At 38.6% G+C, this 12,291-nt stretch overlaps 1 protein-coding gene across 1 annotated transcript in view; it reads left to right on the top strand.

Annotated features, from left to right (window-relative positions):
* PDE1C (phosphodiesterase 1C) overlaps positions 1-11,668 on the top strand; it is a 296,339-nt gene extending 284,671 nt beyond the window's left edge. Inside the window, exon 19 of the mRNA XM_057376150.1 lies at positions 11,315-11,668. Coding sequence (XP_057232133.1) covers positions 11,315-11,484 — 170 coding nt within the window. The 3' untranslated portion in view covers positions 11,485-11,668. The remainder of the gene's footprint in view (positions 1-11,314) is intronic.
* The last annotated feature ends 623 nt before the right edge of the window (positions 11,669-12,291 follow it).

Here is a 12,291-nt window from a genome sequence, read left to right as displayed (position 1 = left end):
CCTTCCTGCCTTCCTGCCTTCCTGCCTTCCTGCCTTCCTGCCTTCCGTCCCAAACTGCTTAGTTCATAGCTGGTCAGTTCTTGTTTATCATGCACTGGCACAAAGGTGTGAAATCAGGTCGGAAAATAGTTTTCCTCAATTATTAGGCGTATTCACTATTGGCAGGAGCTAATAAGGGAAGTGATGCATTTGCTGCTTCTTGCAGGCTGCAAATCAGAATCACCATTCTAGAAGAGATGCTGTAGGCAAAGTTGCTAATCTCAGCATACAGGTATAAAGCAAAATATTTTTTAATACACAGACAGTCAAGATAGGCCTAACAGTCTCCTCCTTGTAACTTATTTGTTAAGGTAGAGTGGTTTATCAGCATTTTTAGAATTTTTTGTTGCCATAAAAAAAGAGTGAAATCTATTAGCTGGGAAAACATATAAAGTGCAAGTGAAATCTGGAAATCAAAACCCTTCAAAGAGACTGGGCCAGGTGAAAGCATCTATTGTCAGGTTGCCTCCTTATATTGCTCCCTCATGTCCCTGAAACACTCTGCAGCTTTGTGCTGGTGCATCGTTAGCCAAAGTATGGTATGTTTAGACACCTCCCAGTTAAACTAGAGATCAGCCACTGTGCAAATGTGTAAAAAACTAATAAAAAATAATGATAAAAAATACTTAACTGCTTTCTCTTATTTTATTCCACTAAAGGAATCAATCAAAAACTGAAAAAAGATTAAGTATTCATCAGCTAATGGTGTAAGTTTACGAGAAAGGGTTTCTGTAATTACATCTTCACCTAACTTTCCCCAGGTGCATAGCAGTCATGTTTTCAGAGGCTTTTCTTTTCCATCCTGAATAAGGCTACATAGGCAATGAATAAGCCAGAAATTCTGCAAATATTGTGTCCATACCATTTGCCTCATGCTGAAATTTTACAGAATTATATGGGAGCACGCATCTGTAGGCACAAAGGAGTCTTCTGGTGCCAGAATGCTTTTTACAGCTCTTTCCCCCTCTTAATAATAGAGAGGATACCATTGCAAGTATCCCTATCTGTGTTTTGCTCTTTATCTGGTGTTAAGGGAAATAGCTGACCTTGGACTCATGGTGACACAGTGCTTGGATTCCTGAACACTCTATAGAAAAAAAAGTGTCAGTATGTTTTCACAGAATCATATAATTAGAATCGTTTGGGTTGAAAGGGACATAGAGCATATATTAAAGTCATCTAATCCAAAACCTCTTGCAATATGCAGGAATGTATTCAGCTAGGTAGGTTACTCAGAGCCTCACCCAACATGATGTTGAACGCCTCCAGAGATGGAGCATCTGCTGCCCCTCTGGGCAACCTGTTCCATTGTCTCACCAGTGTCTTGGTGTTCCATTGTATCCTGGTCATTATTTAAATGGCTCAAAGAGCAACAGTTTTCTAGGTTACACTCAGTGGTTTGAACCATGCATTTCTGTGACAATATGCAAAAAATATTCACACATGAGAAAATAGATTTTTTTTTGTTTGATTTATTTTAATGCACAAACCTGTGATGAGGCCTCTCAAAATACTGATGCCAACCAGCTTACCTTACACAAACGATATAATTTTTTATTCCAGAAGTTACTTGGTCAGATTTCTATGTTTAATTATAAAAGGATTAGGAATGTCACTAATATTTTCCATGTCTAAGAAAAAATATAGATGAGGGAAGCCAACCCTTTTTTATCCTGGTAATAAAATAGGCATAAATTTAAAAAAAAAAAAAATCTTGCCATTTTAGATTTAAAACATATTTCAGACTAGTCAATCTAAATAGTCAATCTTCAGACTGAAGCTCATTTAAAAGTGTAGCCTTTCGTATAGCTCAAGCTGGGGTAAATATACTATCTATTTATATAGTTAGGATGTTTAGCATCAGAGTGAATCTGACATTTGGGGACCTGGTTCCTGATGGGTGAATTAAAGAGGCAAATTTCTTTTCCTAGGTGTTTCTTTTTTCAAGCATAAATTTTGTGGTTGGACAGAAGCTCTCCAAAATGTAGTTAGTTATGCTAGAGAAGAATGGTATATGGTGGTGTTTTTGCAAACTACACTTTGAGAATGAAAATACTTGTATGTGTACTCACAAAGWCTTACAAGCTCAGTCTGGAAAAAAATACATTTCAAATTAGATAGCTGATAATGTTATGCTGCTTTGTAATCAGAAGGTCCATAAGCTCACCTAGCTAAAAGTAAATGTTACCTGAATTTGCTGTTAATCCTTTCAATTTCAACAATGGCTCCCAAATCTGTCTTTTAATAGAACAACACACTGATCTATCCAAATTAGTAAAGATGGAACCTGACAAGTATAGCACTTTTTTTGCTTTAACTAGAATAAACTAGTGTATTTCCAGGAGCATGTGAGGTGGTCTTAAATATTTCTTGTCTTCTTTTCCCTCACATTTCATTTTAAAATACTGAACTTCCTCATACTTTGATGATCTCTACCACAGGTTAACCATTTATTCTCAGAAAATGAGAGCATAATTGAATACTTTTCTTTTACACTTTTAAAATCCATCACCTTATTTCCTAATTGAAAACTGAATGAAACTTTGCTTTCATATGTTGAACCAGTGCTGATCTCAGTGCTTTACTGGCGTGGTGTCTGAATATCATCAGTTGAAACCAGAAATATGATGGCTGAGGAAGAGGAGGACCCCTGTGGCACTGACTACATGCAAATTACTCCAGGGACCCGACATCAATGCTGGCCAGATAGAAAGGAGGAAAAAACTCTGGGCTTTCACTTTTCATAATTCATCCCCCTGTGAATTGGGTATAGAGGATTTTCCCATTCATGTTACCTACAACATGAGCAGGTCTGCTCGGTCTCAGTTCAGTGTCAGTTGCACATCCTAATATGGGGCTCCTCCTGCTCCCATAGATGGACAAGTTTTGTCATCCCAGATATCCTTTTTCATGTGTGACTATTGTGTCAAAGTAAGATCAGCACAGAAGCAGCACAGGTGACCACTGCCACAGCCATTATTTTCTGTTAGAATTAAATGTTCTCTGAGCATTTCTACTTACTGAGACTGCTTTCCTGGTGATGAAACATCTCTTTTGATCTCTAGAAAGCACAGAGGATTTTGTTCTGTACCTCAAGCAAGACCAAGATGCAGGCCTGTCTTTGAGGGATCAGCTCACCCTGCTCTGTGAACTTGCCCACCAGGTGGAATAAAACAGAACTACTTCCAAGCAAGCTGGCTGAGGACCTGCAACTCAGTTTCAGCAAATTTATTTACCCTTATACTTAAATGCAAGACAGCACATGCTCACAAGCTTGATAGCACACTCTTAGCATTAAGTATTATTTTAGTTTCTTCCAAGCACTTATATATTAACTGCTGGGTACTTATAACATCCTGAGCTTAGATGCTATGCAGTGGTAGGAGGAATATACATAATTCCGTTGTCTTTGCTGGTTGTTGCAGAAGTTCATCTATCAAACAAAATTACTTATCACCATTAGGATTTTCGAGTGATAAAATGTAGCAGTAGAATGACACTGTGAACATTTTGCTTTTCTTCTTGCTTGGGTGATATTTTTATACACTTTTATATGCAATTTAAAAAAATCTTTACTGTTTTCATTGTAGTGTTTTTGTTGGGTTTTTACCAGGTCTTCTTGTTTTCTTCAGGCCCGGATTCTCACAGTAATATCTCACTACCTTTTTCTGCTCCCTATTCTTACCTGACTGACCCAAGTCATTGCATCTGCAAATCAGCTTAGTGCAAAATAATACCTAGAACCTGACTGCTCTTCTAGTTGCACTGAAATCAAAGAGTATTGCATGCAAAGTTCTGCTAGTCCTACAACAGCATCTGGGGACAAAGACTAAACAGCAAAAACATATACAGCTCACTACACACAGGGCATTCATTCTCTGTCACATAGTACTTCAGGGTTGCACCATCTTCTTTTGTTGTGGTAGGACCTGATTACACCACCATGAGTTTTATAAGTGAGAGATTCTCTATTTGTTCAGATGATACCACTTCTTGTATGCCCTAGTGCAATGTCCGCTTTCAGCAGGGAGAAAGGGTGGATGCTACGGCTTATCTGTGGCAATAGATTTCACTGCTCTTGTGGTTAACCCTACAGTGACAGGTTCTAAACAAAGAAGATACATTAAACCTCTTGGTAGGAGCAATAAGGGGAAATTAACCAAATTCAAGGATCTTAATAATATGAGACAATTTTTTCTCAGCTGGCATTTTGCAAGGAATTCTATGTATGAGGTTGATAATAAACTTTAGAGTATGTTTATGTTAGCAGAACTGATAACGGAGACTCCTTTCCTGAGCTGGATTAAAATAAACAACTGACACCTGTTCTCTAACATTTTTCAAGGAAGAAAAAAGGCAGGTTGCTATGCTGCTTTCTATTCAGGAAGTAGAAACAAATTAAAATGCGTGCTGAAAACAAAACTCAGTGCAARTTTGCTCCTGGGATTGGGTGGGCAGAGCAATGGTAAAACCTATTTGGCTTCTTAAGAGTCCTAAGGAAAAAAAATGTAAAACAAAATAAGTGACGCCAAGTAATAGTCTTAATTGTTCTGAAAATAATTTTTAATAGTATGTATTTAATTTTAGTTCTTGATTTGAAAGAAGACACAATTTTTCAACATTTCCAGTTTTTCTGTAACTGAGTTCATGCATTTTCATCCTATTATCAAATAAAAACAATGAGAGCTCCCCTGCATTTGAATTCAAGTTGTAGAAGGGCTAATTTTTTTTTTTTTTTTTGTGCTTTCAACATTTGATGAAGACATGGTGCTTGCTGTTTACTTTTCAGCATCTGGCTCACCAGAGAATTCAAGTAATAACCAATTTTTTTAAAATTTAGTGGGAATATTGCTCGGATACCTGTTATTTCTCACCACCCTTCCCCTGTAAGAAGTTAGTGTCATTACCTAATTTCTAAAGATAGGGAAATTGAGGTAGAGGATTCAACTAGCTTATTTAAGAACCCCCAGGTAAATCTCACCTTATCACTTTACTCTTGGCTGAAATCACAATCTGTAAGAGTATCTAAACCACGAAGACCACACCACAGCTCAGCAGCCTTTAGCTCGGCAGCTTTAGACAAGTTATCAGTACTATAACTTGTTTGTTTCCTTTATCAGGAACTTTGTCATTATGGTGCCAGTCAGGAAACACTGTTTGAATGTTTAACTTCAGGATTGTTGAGTCAAGCTAATCTCAGCGCTCATCAACACCAAAAGTAGCTTAATCCCCCTTCGCCATCTACCACGGAAAACTTTAGCAAATAGAGTAAATGTAAAGCTGCCCACTTAGGCAGCATCCTTCTAAAGAGACTACCACTTTGGATGTTTTCACCCAGGATTTTCTTGTGGGTGGCATTTAGAGGTCTTGCTTTTTGGAGAAATCTGGGAGAGGTCTTGCTTTCTGGAGAAAAAAATTGTTCTAAGAAAAAATTGAGGAATGAAACACTGGTGTCTCACTACACCTATAATTCTCATCTAATGTAAAGAGATTTAATCTTAAAATGAATTCATTTTTATACCTGTTAGCCTATTTGCACTGGTCACTTGTTTATTTTTAACAAGCAAGGCATACACAGGACTTTCCATTTCTCCAGCTCTATACCACCTTTAACCCATAGATTCGTTAATGAGAACCTGCAAATGGCATATTGCACATCCCTTATGTGTGATACTTCTTCTGAGCCTGCAGACCACCATTATAATAAGCAGGTAAGGGGTATAAATGCAGAAGAGAAGGTTTTGGCATAAAGCTCTAAGGCCCCAAACAATTTGCTCAATGAGGTTTTGAAGAGGGCTTAGGTTTGTTTATGTACTCTGAGTGAGATGCACAGGACAAATACTAACAGGTTATTTTCAAGAGCTCAAAACAACAAAAGACTTTACTGGCAACTTCAGAAAATCAGAGAAATTTGGCAAAAGGTTTAGTACAGCATTCAATCAGCATAGAACATTTCTCAAAATATTAACTTGGCCCATTCAACTTAGCTATAAGTCTACCTATAAATTATAAGCCTAAACTCTAAACTCTATTTTAAGTTACCCAAGAATTCAAAGAAGAGGGAATTTGAAGAAGAACAAGAAAGACAGAAAATAGAAAAGATATAGAAAAGCACACACATAGCTACCAACTCCTGAGTTTCAGTGGTGTTCCAACAGAAATTCCAAGGGGAGGTTGGGTGAAGATACGTGACTGCCCTGTGTTCAGATTTAAATACTCCTTGGCCTTCCTGTGCCGTTTCCCCAGGTGGGCCTTCTGGTCTTTTGGTCACTCAGGACCTTGATTAGGGGCTCCAGAGGTGGCAGTGGAGTATTGCCTCCAGGGATTGGAAGGCTTTGACAGGCTGGGATACAGGCTTCAGAGAGATGACATGTACAGGGCAGTGCATTGTCTGGCCAGGGCAAAGCTCAATCTGCCCCTTTCCCCAAACACATGCACCCCAAAATGTCGAGACATCAATCTTTCCAGGTTTTCACATCTACCAAGTACAGTCCCTTAATTATTGATGACTTGCTAAATGACCTTGCTCAAATTCTTATTGTGTGTCCAGTTTCCTCATTTGTTTGGGAATGATAAGATTTACTCCCCTTTAAACATATCTCCCTACATAAGCATCTGTTAACTGTTTTCATTAGAAAAACAGAGGTAGGGAAGATCCACCTTCAAAGGAGGGGAGTCATCAACCTAATAGTGTCCCTTTATTGCAGAAGGAAACTGGATTTCCTGCCCATCAGGCCTTGCTTCCAGCAGCAACACCCATTGAGACAACATCACGTTTAATTATAGAAAAGTGCTTCTGTGTGGCATTTTCAGAAATGACTAGCCTGTGTTTTGTCTCTCTCTTTTTAGAGACCTACCACCTCAGTGTATGTTTTGGCACCAATGGGTTTAGGGACAGAGGGTTGTTTTTTATATTTGGCTATTTTAACACTAGTAAGTTCCTACTCATGCCCTGTTACCATGGCTTATACAGCAATCTGTTTGCTCTGGTATAGTTTGCAAATCAGCTTTCTGTTCAGTTATCCACACTACATGCTCAAGAGTACGTAATATTACAACATTTTCCATGTATATAATCCATTGCTGATGACATAATTTATTTACAGCCACAATTGTATTGTTTCTGGATGCTCTATATAGATCTTCTTGGGGGGGAGGGTTTTGCTGGAAGTGGCCACTAATATGTAGTGAAGGAACAGTCTGCTGTAAACACACACACAGGGTTTTCTAATTGAGAAAAAGTTATTGTTTTCTGCTGTTTATGCAAATTGCATGCAGCATCTTGAATGAAAAGGCAAAGCTTTATCACATATTGTTTAATATCACTTTGAAAGGAGTGAGTCTGACTAAAAAAAGCATGTGTATGCATGATCCAGTCCATCTCTTTGCCAGCAGGTTGGTCAGTCTTCCTCACTGCTATGTTTTGAATCTGTACCTTGTCAGTTTTAAGTGTGAGAAGGGAAGAATCCACCTCTTTGTGACCAAGGGGTTACAAAGCTGGTCAAGTTTTATGAGGCGAGGTAGCTGTGTACAGGAGCGAGCTCTGACAGTGTTCCTACCTTGACTTGACCAGTGGTGAAAACAGAGTCTACTGGCCACTTAGTAACATTTCACAGCACCACAGGGAGCCCAGATGCCCTGGGCACATCTGCTGCATCTTGGAGTGACTCCTTTCTCTCAATGCAAAGAGGATGAACAAAACATTTCTACAGGAACCTGGGCTAAGTGTGATGAGAAAGCACAGTAGGGATATTGATATACCCGGGCTGTTATTATTTGCAATCACTGAGCGATCATATTTTCATTTCTGCATCTTGGAAACATTTGAAGATCTACTTCTGTCAGGGTCACGGAAGTGCACCTGTGTTAGGCCTCAGTGTCTGGAACCAGCCTTACCTAAGATCCTGACCATCTCCTGTCTGGGATCCAGGGGATGTGTCCCAGCTCAGTGTGGGACCTTCAGTCCCTGCCTGAGCCCTGCTGTAGGCATGGTCATATCTGTCCCTGTCTCCTGGGTGAGCCTTGGGCCTTGCACTGCAGAGAGCTGGAGCCCTCAGACCTGGATCTTAGCTTGTCATACAGAATTCTAGGAGTAATATGCTCTATTCTATTCTCCTATATTTCTATCTCTATTCCCTGTGCACCACTACTTGCATGATGAATAACAATTTTATTTGCTTGAAAAGCCATGAGTTTTTCAGCTCCAAAAATTCTTTTAAGGACACAAAACACAAAGGCTACAACTGGAAGTGGGTGGGTTTATTTATTTTTATTTTTCTGAAACCATATCAGAACCACTGCTCACAAATGTTAACACAATGCCCATGTGTAGCCAGGAGCTGGGTGTTGCATTTCAGTTTAGTTCAAAAAAATTTTTTTTGCAGTCTATCAGTTTAAGAGTTAAAGAAAGCAGCAAAAGGAATACAAGCCAAGCAGACCCTGCTTCCTGAAGAGAACACAAATAATCAGGTTGAGGAACAACCACACAAAGGAAGAAGATTATAGAAGTACGGATGTGGAGCACAACAGGATATCTTCGTGGTGCATGAGCAGCAGGTAGTCACCTTGCCAAAAGGGACTGGAGGAGCCTGATCAGTGGTCATACTTGATAATGCAGAGGAAGGCAAAAAACCTCCCAGGATGAGTAAAAATTTGCCCTGCAGGAAAATTCCTTTCTGACCTCAGCATTACATAGAAACTGGCTATTCCCTGAGCATGTGAGAAAAATCCACTTCCACATCATCAGACAGGCTGATCCATATCGAACCTCCCAGGAGATGTCCAACCCCTATTGTCCCTCAGTCTGGAGCTATCTCAGGGGCCACATGTCCTTAGGGGGAAAGAATTCTTCCCATGCCTGGCAGGACACTAGTGAGTGCTTCAAAGCACTTGGAACATCTCTGCATCCCTTTTCTTACATCTTCTGCTCCTGGCACCACAGGAAATTATGGTGAAGATCTCTCTAGTGTTATAGTGACTGACCACTAAGTAGCTGTCTTTGAACTTTGAGGTGTCTCATTGGACAATAGTGCATTTTGTATAACCACAGATTTCCTTAACACTCTTAGGAGACTGAGCCTCTTCAAGTTTATAGCCTTTCTTGAATCACTCTAAATTTCTCCCGCTCCTTCATCCTGCAAATCTTTCTGATAATTACAGCAGAAAACCTCCTTTCTTGCCAAAGGCTGCAAAAGGGAGTAAGAAGATTTCCCCCAGTGCATGTTTCCTACTAAGTGTCAGCTCTGACATTCATTCTTTCATCTCTTATTCAAATCAAGGCATGATGTAGACACAGGCCCAGGTGTTTAAACCCAGTGTCTTTACAAGAATCAAAGAAAAAGTTGTATCAAAGAAGGGCTAAGAGGAAATACTGTGTGTATGATAAACCTCAGACTTGGTTAGGGTGATTTGTAAGATGATGGGTTGCACATCCCATCAGTCAGAGCAAACAGAGTGGCTAATGCACTCAGTCTCCTTGCTGAGTTAGTGTCTGGACAGCACACAGTCTGAGTGGTGCTGCTTGTGTAACCATTCTAGTCTACACTGGCACTGCTGGTAGTACACTGGCACTGCCAACACAGTGTTACCAAATATGTAATCTCTGCTTTCATTGCCTTGATGATAGACATGATCTTAAAAAATAAGAGTTATTATCCCTAAATTAAAATAAAATAAAATTAAATAATATTAAATAAAAAAAAATAAAAATAAACCAAAACAACTTACAACACTGCATGCATGAAGGTACTGATAATCATAACCTATTGAAGTCACATATTAAAACCCTGTCAGGTAAGTATTGCAATTTTTATTCCATTTTTACATGTAGACAAACTGGAGTAAAAGTTATAGTCAAGGTAAGACAGGAAGTCAGTCAGAAATCTGGGAACAGAACTCTAGAGTCCTGACAGAGTCTTCTGCCCATCACTTTGATGCACTGAAGTCCTAGGAAAATAAATGTCATTAATCTCCTTTATCCACATCTCTATGAAGATGATAGACAGCACTGTCACTGTTCTGGATAAACCCCCTTAAGCTTATTAGCATAGTCATCTCTTCTGGCACAATAACCAATAAAATTCCTGGTAACAATAAACAGTTCCCCACAGTGAGCAATGGAAAATTCAATAACAGTTTGGCTGAATGCATGCTGAGAACAAAAAAATGGAATTAATATGAAAAGTGAATGTGCCTCCAAGAACAGTAGTTCCCCTGGGTATTTTTCAACCTTTTAATGAATGTGAAACTAATCCAGTTGAGAACAATAAGGATTCTGATTATGCAAAAATCTGGATGTGCATTTCTAATATTTAGAAAATCCACTGCTCTTTCTTTCCTGAGACATTTTAGAGTATGATTAATCACTTGAGGAGTTTAGCAAGATGGGAGTGTGACTATTCTAGTACTTGAATCTGTGATGTTAGCTAGCTCCCACAGTGGAGTTTTTTTTATCGTCCTTAGGATTGTTGATAAGAGCAATGACTTTTAAAATCCTTATCACACTAATTATTCAATTGTTATTTTATAATAACTAAGCATAAGATGAAAATACTTTGTGGTCATGTTTAATATTTTAGTCTATGTAAAGARGTAAGAAAGCAAAACGTAGATTCAAATAAACAGAGTCAAGAAGTTGAAAAGGGTCAGATTCATATGTAGACCACTTCCAGCTTTCACAATGGCCTGTAATTTTTTGGAAAATCAGACAAAATGCCTCAGACTCACCTATTCATGAATTCTGGGAAACAATATCTCAATTCACATTTATTACCTCAAAATTACCTTGATCAGCAATGCTTTGAAAACAATGAGGCGGTTCACTGTGTATATGTCAATAGGTAAATATAAAGTTGATTCTTTGTTTAATTTTGGCAGTTTCATCTACTGTCTAAACTGTTGCTTTCTAATCATGAGAATGTTCCTTCCTGTACTGATGTTATCTGCTGAGATGTCTAAATAAGGATATTTCAAGATCCAGAATTCTGTAGTGCCTAATTCCCCTAATTTCAAGTTTTGAGATGCCCCATTTTAGAGTTTTGCATCTATATTTATGATTTATATTTTCAAAATATTTTTTTCTGTGAATTTTTCCTAACTGTCTGTAACTACTCATTAACCTAAAAGAATCCTGGCTCTCAGGCTCAGAAACCCTCCTTTACACAGACAGACTGTGCTGAATAGGATGGATACAGCTTCTGAGGAATCGATTTCTTTTCCACCAGTGAGTGAAAGCTAGTCACGGTAACCATCATTGTTCTTCCTTTGTCACCACCAGCCATCAAACCTCAACTGCATCACCTCAGGAGGCCTACTCACAACCCAGAATACTATTTCCGTGCCTTACACAAGAAAACGGAGGAACATGCAGTGAGAGGTAAGGTATTTGATGAGAGAGGAAGAATGAAGAAGATTCAACGTATTTCCCAGAGCTGGAATAGGAAATAGCAGAAGAGATAAAGAGGCTTTTTCTGTAATGGCACTACTCACAGGCAGACAGAAAACATTATGGAATCATCACACAGGCCACACTACATTGACAGCAGCTGCAATTCTAGTTAAAACCAAATGTATGAATTAACTAAACAATATAATAGACATTTTGTTAGAAATGTTTTCAATAGCCTTATTATTGCAACATGCACTCACTAAGTACTAAAATATTGGTCTGTTACTTTAAAAGAAGTAATTGTATATGACTTACTTCCTGTCAAATTAAGTCAATGCTTTCCTAGATTGTTGGTTTGCTTATGGTGTCCCCTGGGCCTGAGTTTCACAGCTGAACAGGTCCATAGTGGAAAAGTTCCTCTTGCTCCCAGATTTTGCACATTTAGAAACAGTGGCAAATAGCTCTCCAACCTCTTTCCCCAATCCCTGATGCTTAACATACTACCTCCACTGTCCCTTTGCAGTCCTCTTTCCACTTTTCTCACAGGCAAACCTACTGAACATTTTTATTTTCCTTGCTGCTCTTCTCTATATCTTCCTTGGTTTTTATCTCATTTTGAAAGCAGAGAACAAGCATTACATGCTGGTCAAGTTGCAGGTACACCAAAAATGTTTAAAATACGGTAATGACGCTTTTTGTTTTATCTTCTATGCTTTTCTGAATAGATTTAAAGGTTGTACTTTCATTTTTGAACCTCCCTGAGGACTAAACATTAGTTTCTGCAGAATTATCTATAAAAATCCTAATTAATATTTAACCCAATGTCTTGGTTTGAAAGACAGGTGTTTTGCCAATAAAGGCAGGGA

Source organism: Malurus melanocephalus, unplaced genomic scaffold (assembly GCF_030028575.1).
Source record: "Malurus melanocephalus ecotype Western Australia unplaced genomic scaffold, MMel_1.1 scaffold_271, whole genome shotgun sequence".
NCBI lineage: Eukaryota > Metazoa > Chordata > Aves > Passeriformes > Maluridae > Malurus > Malurus melanocephalus.
This window is presented reverse-complemented; position numbering and strand designations above follow the sequence as displayed.